This window comes from Hypomesus nipponensis, chromosome 10 (genome assembly GCF_054491055.1).
Source record: "Hypomesus nipponensis isolate SF chromosome 10, ASM5449105v1, whole genome shotgun sequence".
NCBI lineage: Eukaryota > Metazoa > Chordata > Actinopteri > Osmeriformes > Osmeridae > Hypomesus > Hypomesus nipponensis.
Window position 1 is genome coordinate 10,811,762 of NC_140370.1, and position 12,523 is coordinate 10,824,284.

Genomic DNA, 12,523 nt, shown 5'->3' on the forward strand with positions numbered 1-12,523 from the left:
TTTGTGTGTATAGTTTTCTCTTGGCCTAATCGTTTTAAACAAGGTATTAAGGTTTAAACGTTTAAAAATCTGGATCTGGGCAGAATTGGGTGGGCTAAGCTTAAATGTTATAGTTGGCCTTACTTTTTTTCCTCCTAATTCAAAAACATCTGATCCAACACGAATCATGGGTGTTTCTCGATTTGGCTTACGCACAGGTTACGTACGGTTAATTAACAACAGGGACAACCAAAGCGCAAAGCCTGACTGGGAACATAATTGTCAATAGGCTAAGAGTAGTAGCCTAACAAATCCCAAGGCAAATATAGTGTTATTTAAGTTTAATTAAACTAGAAGAAAATGGAGATGAAAGGCAGGGACAAGGCCAGAAGCAAGTCGAGGTCGCTAGAGTTGGATCCAGACTCATGCACCACGTCTAGGACAGGTAGGACTAAACCTGGAAGACATTCCACACCGCGTCGTAGTCATTTGAAAAAAAAAATCAACTAATTTCTTCTTATTGATAGTTCTTCCCGCACGACTTCTGCTCATACGCCAAAACCTCTTCAAAATTTAGACCTCGGGGATATGGAGGAGGATAGGCAGATCGCGTCGTTGGCTGTCCAGTTCGTCGTAAGTGGCGCAAGGAAGGGCAACGTGCACCTGTGTTCGAGGATTGCGGAGCTACTGCGTGAGAATAAACGGTGAGAACCAGAGTTGTGTAACTACATATCTAAAGAGCTCTGCATTTCCATCAGCATGACGGAGGTCTCAGTCCTACCTTAATGTTCAGGTTAACCATTAACCACTAACCTCTCATGCTTTGGTTAAGGTGATCACCATCAAACAAACCAAATTGTGGGACAATTACTAAGTTTGTGTGGGTCAATGTGGGACATGTTACCCACACTAAAACATACCCAGAAACTGTTATATAAAATGTCGCAAAAATAGTAAACAAAATGCTTTCTTAAAAAGGCAAAAGTATGCATTCTTTCAAAAGTATGCAGTATGCATTTTGTTTACTATTTTTGCGACATTTTTTTTCTTTTCCAATATTTAACAGCGCTGTTTATTAAGTTAGATAGATTATATAACAGTTTCTGGTTATGTTGTAGTGTTGACAATTTCTTCTTAATATGATCATTAAAAACCAACAGACTGATGAAAATGCGGGACATTTTCTCAATATGCGACGTGCGGGAGAAGGGGTGAAAATGCTGTGGGGTACAACGCAAAGCGGGACAAGTGGTCACCCTAGCTTTGGTTGATATTCAACTTTTGCCAATGTGTGTTTTTGTGATGTGTGTGGTTTGATCTCTGCAGTCTGCATAGGAGAGTGGAGGCCCAGCGAATCCACATAGAGGAGCTGAGGGTTCTGTGTTCTCTGAGCACTGCTGGTCCAGTGGGTCCACTTTCTTCACCAACCCCTGGTGCTCCCTCCCCCTCTCCTTTCCCTTGTCTCCTCCCATCCACGTATCACCTCCCATATCCCCCTTTGACCACCTCCCCCACCCTCCCACATTACCTCCCCTCTCTGTCAGGCTCCTCCCCCAGCACCTCCTCCCATAGCTGCAGCTCCGGGCTGGGCAGTCTGTCCTCCAGCACCACACCTCCCTGTCTGCCCCGACTTGGGACTCCCCATCCTCGTGCCCTCATTACCCCTTGCAGGCGGCAGGTGGGTGTGATCTCACTCCACCAGAACGGGTGGTGTGAGTATTTCATGATGATGTCACTAGGTGTGTTTGTCTGCAGCCGGCTGACTTGAAGCAGCCAATGGCATTCACTGCTTCAAGTCAGCCAGCTGCAGTCAACTGTCAGCGCCGCTGGCGCTGCATGAAGTCGAACGTACCTATTGCTGTTGATGGCAATGCTGACATCACGACTTCTCTGTCAGCCATCTTCTCTGCCCTGCGTGGAGGAGAATGAGATACCCAGCATGCCTCACTCTCCCCAGCCGAGGAGAGAGTGGGACGCTCATGGCCCTGAGCATGACGGGTGGTCTAAAGCGACAGGCAAGTGTCTGGTCACATAACACTGTGCCAGGTTCATCTTTTTTAGGTGTTGGGTTCTTCTTTATCTTCTCCTTTTCTTCCAGTCAGGAGGAGAGTAGAGGGTCTTCTGCCTGCTTTGGCTCCAGAGACAGTGGGTTACGCTCAGGCTCTGAAGGTGAGCATGCTGCCATAGCTTCCTCTGAATGAAACCCAGAATTTAAAAAAAGGTACTCCTCACATGCTGTTTGTAAGCAGAAGACAGTCCTGCGACAGAGTGCCTCATGTGAAGCTGAGAGAAAAGAGGTTGAGGAGATGGAGAGGAAGGAGAATGATGAGCAAGATGCCACAGCACTTTATCGAGAGGGTCTGGATCCAAACTCCACAACGTACAGTCGACTGATCCAGCCCTACATTTCAGTACACATACGTTTTTCTTTGGAAATGCATGAATGTTTACCTGTGCATGTGTGTGTGTCAGGCGAATAAATCGTCTCCAGGTGAATGATCGTGTGACACTACGCGACCGGAGGGGAGATGAGAAAAGACAGAGGGGTAAAGAGAAAAGGAGAGGAGTTGTGAGGTTTATAGGACCTTTACAGAACACTGACTCTACAGAGGTCTACATTGGAGTGGAACTGGATACACCCTGTAAGTGTGTGTGTGTGTGTGACCTCATTATCTATATAAGATTGGACTGGGACAGTGATACCCTATCCCGTTGGTCCTTAGGTGGAGAGAACAATGGCAGTATCCATGGTTACAGGTATTTCAGGTGTGAGCCCAACCATGGCGCTTTCACCACAATCTCAGGGATAAGGAAAGTAAGTGTTCCCTCTCCCCATCGTACACACCCACACATTTATCATCAAGTGTTTCATTCATGTTTTCTTTTCCTCCCCATCAGCTCTCGTCCCACCCCAGACACAAAGACTCCCAGAGACCTTCCCAGGGGGCCACTGACTCCTGCTCAGGAAGCTCCACAGCTGGGAGTGGATTTAGGAGGGAGGAGAGGGGGAGTGAGATGGAGGAATGGGTTAGGAGGAAGGGTAGAGAGAAGGGTAAAGGGAGGGGGAGAGAAAAGAAGGGGAGAAGTCAGGGTAGTGAGAGGGAGGATGAGAGGGGGAAGCAGAGTGAGGAGGAGAGGGAGAAGGGGGAGGAGAGGAGGAGAGGGAAGGGGGAGGAAGAGAGTGAAAAAGTTAGTGAGAGGGAGAAGAGGGTGATTAAGAGTAGGAAAGGCCTGAGACAGACCAGGAAGGAGATGGCGATCACAGCACTGGTCCATACGGACCCTGGAACCTGAAACAGCAGATTCCTGTATGGCCTGTTAACACATTCTCCACACGCTCTTCATTCCATGGACTCCATGGCCTTGTATAGCTCCTTTAATGGGTGTCAACAGTGTCAGCCTTTTTTGTCATAATTTCATTTTCATTTATCTTGTGTTTAAGAATATTCAGTAATATTTAAACACTAAATAAAACAAGCTCCAACATGAGATGTTTTGCTGATGTGTTTGATGTGACAACAGCAACAAAAGAAACTTCACACACTTCAGGGTAGGACTTGTAAGGCAATCTTTATTGCATATGAATGACAGGACCTGACGTTGCCTCGAAGCCATGCCATCTGAACTCAGTTCAGAGACAGCACCTGAACCTGTCTTCATGGTGGCGTCACCAGCAGTCGCTACTCAGCTGTGCTCTACCTGCTATGCACTTGCTACTAAGCCCATTTAGTACGGCTGTGTTCAGCACAACTAGGCTCACACAGAGAAAACTAGGAACACTGAACTGCAAGGGTCTGCTCACTGGCCCCCCAAACGTTTAGCTCACAAAGCTCAGTGAAACAGGCTGAGACTGTACAGGCTGTCGCTTTCACTAACCGGTCTCACTTCAATCAGGAGTATAAGGAGCAGAAAACCCATGAGCAGAGACTTTGTTCCTTTCATGTCTGTGGTCTGTCTGCTGTGGTGTTGATACCAAGGTGACTGTTCTGCTTGTGATACTATGTCTGTGACCAGGCTTACACCTAGGTGGGTGGGTTGGATTAAGACTTCATGCTTGTGGTATCAAACGTACCCCATCACAGAGCTAAGGTCAAGTGGAGAAGGAGCACACCAACCACTGGGTTCACCATGGCTATCGCCTTAGGTCTACCATCACAGAATGCTTCCTCTCTCCGCATGACATTTAATTAATTCCCTGTACCATTCATGTCATTCAAATATTTTATCTTCTTCATACAGTACATGGGGGCGTTGCTCCATACATTGACAGTTGCTCTTAAAATATTTTCAAGACAACTGCAAAAACATTGATGCGCTCAAATACATTATGAATTGAAGGGATCCCTCTGGTAGGATCATCATTATTTCTCAAAGAACAGGAAGTATACACTTCGGAGATGACCCTAGGGAGAGTACTTCATCACAGGTCTTAAGTACGCATACCCTCAGCTTAAAATACCAGCTTCACAAACTAAAAGCGTTGTTTATAGCAGCAAAATAAAAACACATTTCAGAACACAAATGAACAAATAAAGGTGAGAAACCAAGGTTCTGATGGTCTGAACATGCGCAAATGGACAATGTTAACTTCCGTTTTCTACCTAGAGATTCTAATGTCGGAGAAGGTCCGACCTTGAAGAGAATGATAGGATGGGCATGTTGAGTCACTGTGCAGCTCAGCTGGGGAAGGTTTCTGCCTTTGTTGCCAACAGCATAGCTTGGAAAGGAAAACTTCTGCCCAGTCTAGTTAATCTGGGATGCAAGATGAGCATCCAAAGCTTTGAAGAAAGAAAAAATCTAGTATGTATTGTCTGACATGTTCTATTTTTACAGTTTTCCCTTCAGAAGAAAAACAGGTTTGAAGTTTGACCAGGTGCAGCTGTTCAGTCTGAAGGCTGACCAAGCGAAGATGTTCAGTAGAAAACAGACCTCTGATTAGTGAGTTATTTAGTTCCAGCAGAGGAGTCCGGTTGTTAATATAGTTGATCCTCATGTTCATTTGACCTTTACTAATCCAGGCAGACAACAAACTGTATTTGGTGACAACATTGTGATGATAACACTGCTCTTCATTCTGACCGTAGCAAAGCACCCAGCACCCATACCATCATCCTCACACTGTCCAAACACCTTGAGCCACACCCTTGGGCACAACGCCATTCTCAACTAGCTACGTCTTGAAGAACTGAAAACAGGGGGAACATTACATGCCTCTGGTTCTGAGACTCAAAAGATGAACAATAATCCTGGACTACTTTATGTCCATGAAACCAAATCGATCAGGATCTTGGATTAGGAAGTGCTATTTAGTCCAGCAGCTTTGTCTTGGTCAGTGGGAATGTCCCATGATAGGGTTCACATTACTGAGCTTATCTAGAGCTGTGGAGAGGCCTTGTGTCAGTTCTGTTCCCAGGTAGACACCATGGCCAGGCTTCCACCTAGCCTCGGAGACTAGGTGGAGTCATGTCCATAACTCTTTGGGGGTGGAAGGAAGACCCCCGTTATCAGCAGATAGGCTGCTACTGCTGAGTCTCTGGAGGAGGGACAAATAAACACCGGCTTCCTGTTTAGAGATCCTCTCCACCAATGGGAGGCCAGTCCAGCACAAGCCAGCAGTGTGGTGCATCTCCACTGACTGTCCCCACTCTCAAGACAATACTCCTTCACTTTCATCACTCCTCTCTCTCCCTACCTCCCTCCCCCTTTTCTCTAGCTCCCTCTATCATTCTGTATCTACTTTTCATTCTCTTCCTTACAACAGGGCTGTGCTACATCTTCACCAGGAGCCTCCATTATATCCACCTCTCCATTTCACTATCGCTTCCCAGTTCCATCCAGCCACCAGTTCTGATCCGTTTGGAAAAGCTCTTTGATACAGTGAGCACGTTTCCTGTAGTAGGATCAGTCCTGCCGTGGGATTTGCCAGGGGGCCCGTCAGTCATGTCGGTCAGCCAGTCAGAAAGTGGAGAGAGATGAGGAGGAGGAGGCGGTCTGTAGGGAGCCGGAGGAGTTGGAGCGTCTCATGTGAGGGAGCAGGTAGGCGTCAGCCCCCAGCTGGTGAACATCAAACCTGTCCTCCTTACGATAGGCCAGACAGCGCCGGATAAACGCCTGAGCACAGAGAGGACACTCGATTAGTCAGCATTCCAAGCACGGCTTGCATGTGCGTGTTTGTTAGTGTGACCTCACTGGAGGTAGAGAGGCAGAGAGACTTACCTTGGCCTCAGTGCTGGCCTGGGGTTTTGCAGGGAACTGGACCTCGGTGGCTTTAAGGATGGTGTTCTCCTGGAGGATGTCCTGTTGGGACTGGTTATGACCAAAGGGCTGGAGAGAAAACACACACGTGCGCACACAGTTAGTGAACTAAGCCGAAAGCCGGTCCTCGGAAGCCCCATGCTAGCCTTGTAGATGGGTGTTTACCTTGCGTCCGTACAGACACTGGAAGAAGATGACTCCTACAGACCACACATCCACCTTGTTGGAGATCTTAGGAGGCTCCTTCCCCACCACAAAACACTCGGGAGGAAGATACCTGACACACACATCAGACGACTTCTGATACATCTTTGCAGGTGTCTGACCAAAATTAACATAATCAAACAATCCAACAATACTCCACCTCCATTAGGGTATGTGAGTGTGTGTGTATGTGTGTGTCTCACCAGTAGGTTCCAGCCCCCTGAGATGTGAGGTCCATTCCGTCTACTCCATAGTTATCATCGTCCATGATCTTAGACAGGCCAAAGTCTGTGATCTTGATCTCACCACAGGCAGTCCCGTCCACCAGTAAGATGTTCCCTAAATATACAGAAGAGTTAGACATTTGTCTGTGTGTGAGGCAGTGTCTGCTTCCACACAGAGGAGTGTGTGTGTGTGTGTTGAGCTGCCTACCTGGTTTCAGGTCATAGTGGATGATGGGAGGTTTGATCTCGTTCAGGTATCGGAGGGCATTGACGATCTGCATGACGATGGAACGCGCTTCTTTCTCTGACATCAGCTTGTTCTGCTTCAGGTAGAAGTCCAGGTCGTTCCCCTCACAGAACTCCAGAACCGTACAGAATCTGAGGGAAGGAAACACAGAAGGGCGTGGAGAGAGAGAGAGAGAGAGAGAGAGAGAGAGAAAGACATTACATTTGAGTGTGCTGTGTAGCTTCTACTGAGAGGAGGTGCATGTTCAGACTGGTTGTGTGACTGGCAGCACGATGACCAGGGATCACAGGATGACTCACGTGTCTGTATCCAGTGAGAAGTAGTCATAGAGCTTGACTATTCTGGGATGGTCCAGCTGCTTGTGTATCCGGTACTCCCTACATGCATGCCTAAAGACAGGAAACACATATTACCACGACAACACAGACAGGAAACCATGGTGTGTGTGTGTGCTGTCAGATGAATCAGATGAGACCTACTTGTGGTAGTTCTCTTTCTTCTCCTCTCTCCAGTTCTTGTTGAGCTGGTGGATTTTAACGGCTGCGTAGCGCTGCTCGAACAGGTCAAAGGCCTGAGGACACACACACACATTACTCACCCCATCTTAACCAACAATTATGATCATGATAAACCAGCACACACACAGTGTTACCTTGTAGACCTCACTGAAGCCCCCCCTGCCCAGCAGGTGAAGCAGCAGGTATCTCTCATTCAGAGTGGGGTGCTCCTTAAACCTGGGGGAGGCAGTGATAGGTCAGACCCAGCTGTCCCATCGCCCATCACATCTACCAGGCCCTCAGCAACACGGACCGTGACGGTGGGAGTGTCTACTCACGAGGAGCTGTCCTCGTTGTTGATCCTCTTCAGCTCTCTGATGTGCAGGTTCCTCACTCGCTCCAGCCTCTCCAGCTCTGCCTGGATCTCAGCCTCCTCCTGCACGCGCACACAGAAGAGGTGAAGACACCGTTCCAGAACAATGCTCGCCCCCCCCCCCCCCCCAAGAGCTGAAGAGCAAGGCTCCTGAGGACCCCGTACAGGGGTGAGATGGATGTCCTCCACACTGACCTTCTTCAGGTGTCCCAGCCTCAGCTTGAAGATCTCCTCCTGCTCATGATACTCGGCCAGAGTCAGCCTGGCACGGGGAAACAACAACAGCATCTGCGTGAGAGTGTGCCAGACCTAAAATACCACTGAGCGATCTGCGTCCGTCGCCAGCTTATCACCCCATCGGTGTAAGGTGTGTGTCTGTGTGTGTCCATGTTTGGGTAGCCTACTTACAGTTGGGGCAGGGAGGGTTTGAGGAAGGGGTCGGGGTCGTTGCCGTTGACAACCTTGGCTTTGCGTTGCTTGGGTTCAGATGTGGTTGCTAGGGAGAGTGAAGGGGAGGAGGAGGGGTTGGGGGGCTTTCTCTTGGCAAGCAGCTTCCTCTGACGCTCAATGTCCTCTCTCTGTTGGTTAATACCCTCTTGTTGCCTGGAGACAAACCCACAACAAGCATGTCATGCACATCAAACAGGACAGTGACCAATAACTGAAATAAGATCAAACATATGGCAAAAGTATTTGAGCACTCTGCTCCCAAATATGTGTGTGTGTGCATGCATGAGACGGTGTGTGTGTGTGCGCGTTCTTACTTGACCAGGTTCTGGAATGCGTAGCCGTCAGTCCACTGCTCAGTGTAGGAGGCTCCATGTCGGACAGTGGTGAAGTGACCCAGCCTGAGACGATCCTGCATGCTCTTCTCACGACAAGACTGCTTCTCCTGGGTGCTCTGTAAACACAACACACACACACACACGTTACATACACCTGCATGTAAAAAGCATATGCATAGGACCACTCTCTCTGTCTCACACACACATACTCTACCTTCTCTATGAGGAGTTTCTTGCTCATAGTGATGCACTTGTTGAGTCTCTCCTTGTACTTCTCTAGTAGTTTTTGCTGCTCGTCGATCTGCCTTCTGAGATCACAGTTAGCCTTCAGGAGAGAGACGCACGTCAAACAAGGTGCTCCGAAGATGAATAGGTACCATTAGGGGGCCATTACACAACGTGACACACACGCACCCTGAGCAGGTCATCAATGCGCCCCTCCTTCTTCTCCAGGTCCAGACTCTTGTTGCTCTCCAGAGCTGCCAGTTTCAGACCGGTCAGCTCAGTCTACTCAGAGAAGGAGACACTTCATGAAAGACAGATCAACAGAAGAGGTGTAACCTTGAGACTGTGTGTGTGTGTGTGTGTGTGTGTGTGTGCGTGTGTGTTACCCACCTGTACACATTTGCTGGAGGAGGCTTTGGGGTTCATCAGATGTTCTCCAAAACTCAGACTGGTTGGAGAAGAGCTGTTCTGTCTGACCTGCAGCCAGACAGGAATAAATGTAAGGTCATGTCCTTGGGTCATTGATTTTATGTGCATGCATGCGCGTACTTACGATAGACCCAGGAGCAGAGTGAGAGTGTGAGTTCTGAGGGGAGCGGAGGGCAGGTAGCAGACCCCTCACGGGGCTGGAACCATTCCCTGCCTGGAGCTACACACAGGAAGAAGCAGTGTTGGAAACAGGGTGTGATATCATCAACTATCGTCATCAGAGCGACCGGCCGAGTTCTGGAGCACTCACGTCAAAGTAGTCACTGATCTTCGGTCCACGTGTGGAAGTCTTCCCTAAATGACAGGGAAGAGCACTCAGCAAAGAAGTTTGCCTAAACCCTTTACAAGTATTTTTGTGTTTGGTTTATCACACACGACAATGATTCTGGTGCCTATGGTTCTAAACCCAGTCCAAAATCCAAGCGGTCCAACCTTGGCTGCTCTCTGATTGGGTGTCAGCTTTCCTCTTCCTTCCTCTGGATGATTCAGAGTGCTTCTTCTCTGGGGTCTGTAGGAGAGACGGACAGGGGTAACAGTGCTGTTATACAGTTGTTCTGTGTAATGCGTCTGGTGGTTCTGACACATTTCACATTTGATGGTTACAGTTAACGAGCAGAAGGGCTGAACAGCGGGAAATAAGAGTACGTACTGAGTAGGCAGGAGAACTCCCTCTCTTCAAATCAGAGTTCTAGAGGGAGAGAGAGGGGGATATAGGGAAAGAGACAAAGACAGAAAAAGAGAGAAAATTAAGAGCCAAAGAGAGAGGCGTGACATGCAAGGACGAAGGTAATATCATTCTGCTCCCTGATACAATTGTTCTAGCAGCTAAAAGGCTACAACATGACAACATGGCCTCTCATAACAAACAGATGTCAAATCCACTTTTCTCTGTCCACAATCTTTCCTCTGCCCAGGTAGCAGCTGGTAGCAACCTCATACGGTTCAAGGAGGATTTGATATCTGAACGCAAGGAGGTCATCCATTTCTCTCAAATGCACACATGGAAATGGTGCATACACATATCTTTACTCCATCTTACTACAACTCCAAAACTGAAACTTTTTCCCCTTTACCCAGGCAAAAGACCACCTGGGAATCTGTGACATCTGCACATCAAAACTAGGCCAGTGTGTGTATGTGTTACCTCTGACTCTTTGTCACTGGAGGAACCCAGACTGCCATAGCTGTGGTTGGAGCACTCGTTGGCCAGGCCCTGAACACAGAAACAACAGACGCAAACATATGTGAGCATTGAAAGCTATGGCACAACCCAGCAAACACAGCAGTAAATACTAATAGAGGAGCTATAGAATGGCCTGCAAGTACAGCAAACTGGGAGCACAAAATGGCTGTGCCTTTTTCTCAATGCGTATGTTACAGCCTGACCTTAGCTCCTCCACTGGCACTCCCAGTGCTGCCTCCTGTGTTTCCACTGACCGCTCCCATGAACCTTGCCTCCAGAAGCTCCTGTCTGCGGGGGTCCAGGCTGTGGAGTTCCTCCATGGGGCCTGCCAATCATGCCGACAGTCAGTTAATCTGATTATACCAAATCATTGGGTAGGTTTGACTAAGAACCTACATTCAAAAAGGTCAGACTATGGGTTATAATACTCCACACCACTACAGACTGAAATATAGACATATTCACACACAACATTTGACCGATTGTCACTGTGCAACATTAACGTCTATTTTTTAAATACAATTGAAACCAAAGATAGTGCTCCAAAACTCTTCCAGGTGACCCTGTGTGTGTGTACGTGCCCATTTCCTAGCAGGCATTTCCGGATAACATTTCTGTCGGCATTCTATCCCTTTGGCTAACATGCAAATGGCCGTTTGTCTGATGGGGTAACTTAAGGACAGGAAGGAGATACCTGACGGTTAGGAAATGCATTTTCAAGATGATATTGGGAAAGCGATTCATCATAAACCAGAGTCAACAAGCTACACCTGACCATGAGGAGATTTAACTGACATAACAGGTATATAGTCTATGAATAAACAAAGCTACTGTTGTGTCATCTGTTGTCGTATTTGACAGCTTGGAAACGGTGTGAAAAGTAACTTGATAAAAGCTATTGCTACCTAGCTTTGCAAATGATAATCATTCGATTCTCGGCGATGTGGTCTTCCATTTAGCGCTATCCAGTATGCTAATAATATAAAAATGAAATACCGATCTCAATGCAAGATAAAAGTCCATAATGATGGCGCATAAAGGGCAATTCCAAAAGCAGGCGTTGTTATATTATTGTTTCAATCAATCATCAAATCTTGTGTGTTCATGTTTACAATGTGACATGGAAGGAGCCCCAAAACACCATCTGACATCCAAGCAGGCAGAGGGACGAAAACGTATCCTAGCTTTCGTCCTCTTCCCGTCTAGTTAGCTAGAAGGGATAATTTAAGCCATGTTTCTCTTTGGTATGTGCACTCCAACGCTAGCTTTAGCCAGCTAGCTTGTGACTGTGGCTGCTGACAGCTGACAGCTTTTGGCTTCCAATTCACGCCATCAGATCAGTTGAACTTGACATCACGTTCCCTTGAACTAGTCAGACATGGTTAAGCGAGCTACATTTTCCACTTCTCCATTAAACACACTTGGAGGAGTAATGCCATTTAATGGATTGGCTAGCTACCTTCCTTGGTCTTGACGGTCGCCGTTGTATGTTGTTGAGAAATCGTTGGGGACGAGGAGAGCTGCGACCAAGATGGCGTCGCCTCCAAACTTCCACCACTTCCACTGTTACTTTGGACACTCATGAAGCCACTTTACTGTCGAGTGGAGCGAGCACACACACCAACGTCAGTGAAAATCCGATGTGCCAAACATGCATCCATCGTGTGACACCTGCTACAGAGCCACGACGGTGTCGTTTTTGTGCATTTTTGTACACAAATTTCGTATTTTTAGATAGCTAATTCTGCACTGCGCCTTCTTCGTGTACTTCGCTGAATCTAGCAGTATGTAACCTTTGCATGATGACCGCGCGTCTGTCAGCATCAGTTCGCGAGCGGGGCTTTGATTCTGGAAGCGGCTATCGCGAGGTTGGCGCGCACCTAGCTCGTTACAGGGATGCGAAATCAGCCGTGGACACTGATCTAGGATCACTTTACATACCCCAAATCGCAATCGTCCTCATTAAAGGAAGCTTGCTAAACACAGACCTTAGACCAGTCGTAGAGGCATCTTAGTAGACAAAACAATGAAGAGACACCCCAAAAATGGCCGAAAGTTCGTC

General features: G+C 47.7%; 2 protein-coding genes across 4 annotated transcripts; one reads left to right on the forward strand and one right to left on the reverse strand.

Moving 5' to 3' along the window:
• Position 1: 1 nt before the first annotated feature.
• Positions 2–4,616, forward strand: LOC146271676 (uncharacterized). The gene is made up of 10 exons (XM_084707598.1): positions 2–424; positions 557–683; positions 1,306–1,657; positions 1,877–1,998; positions 2,085–2,148; positions 2,229–2,359; positions 2,452–2,621; positions 2,703–2,794; positions 2,878–3,103; positions 4,585–4,616. The coding sequence occupies exons 1-10, from the start codon at positions 340–342 to the stop codon at positions 4,614–4,616; spliced, it is 1,401 nt and encodes a 466-aa protein (XP_084563724.1). The 5' UTR covers positions 2–339.
• LOC146271677 (serine/threonine-protein kinase tousled-like 1-B) lies at positions 3,531–12,304 on the reverse strand. Of its 3 annotated transcripts, none has more exons than XM_084706936.1 (22): positions 11,921–12,304; positions 10,716–10,786; positions 10,423–10,491; positions 9,928–9,966; positions 9,711–9,786; positions 9,529–9,572; positions 9,343–9,438; positions 9,180–9,266; positions 8,979–9,071; positions 8,779–8,889; positions 8,544–8,680; positions 8,188–8,382; positions 7,975–8,041; positions 7,745–7,842; positions 7,562–7,643; positions 7,389–7,480; positions 7,209–7,298; positions 6,871–7,040; positions 6,642–6,777; positions 6,400–6,511; positions 6,196–6,303; positions 3,531–6,090 (listed from the first exon to the last, which is right to left on the reverse strand). In XM_084706936.1, the coding sequence occupies exons 1-22, from the start codon at positions 12,042–12,044 to the stop codon at positions 5,935–5,937; spliced, it is 2,253 nt and encodes a 750-aa protein (XP_084563062.1). In that variant the 5' UTR covers positions 12,045–12,304; the 3' UTR covers positions 3,531–5,934. The 3 variants fall into 3 exon arrangements, with proteins under 3 accessions (XP_084563062.1, XP_084563060.1, XP_084563061.1); XM_084706934.1 differs by having other exon boundaries at positions 10,665–10,786; positions 11,921–12,303; XM_084706935.1 differs by lacking the exon at positions 9,928–9,966 and having other exon boundaries at positions 10,665–10,786.
• Positions 12,305–12,523: the final 219 nt, after the last annotated feature.

What these genes read in the sequence shown, in the direction of transcription:
- LOC146271677 (XM_084706934.1), bottom strand. Translation starts at nt 12,044, where the DNA reads ATGAGTGTCCAAAGTAACAGTGGAAGTGGTGGAAGTTTGGAGGCGACG. An exon ending in GACCGTCAAGACCAAGGAAG is followed by an intron (nt 10,787 to 11,920) that starts GTAGCTAGCCAA and finishes CATGATTGGCAG; the next exon opens with GCCCCATGGAGGAACTCCAC. An exon ending in CCTCCAGCAAATGTGTACAG is followed by an intron (nt 9,072 to 9,179) that starts GTGGGTAACACA and finishes TTCTCTGAGTAG; the next exon opens with ACTGAGCTGACCGGTCTGAA.
- LOC146271676 (XM_084707598.1), top strand. Translation starts at nt 340, where the DNA reads ATGGAGATGAAAGGCAGGGACAAGGCCAGAAGCAAGTCGAGGTCGCTA. An exon ending in CTACTGCGTGAGAATAAACG is followed by an intron (nt 684 to 1,305) that starts GTGAGAACCAGA and finishes TGATCTCTGCAG; the next exon opens with TCTGCATAGGAGAGTGGAGG. An exon ending in TTACCCCTTGCAGGCGGCAG is followed by an intron (nt 1,658 to 1,876) that starts GTGGGTGTGATC and finishes CTTCTCTGTCAG; the next exon opens with CCATCTTCTCTGCCCTGCGT.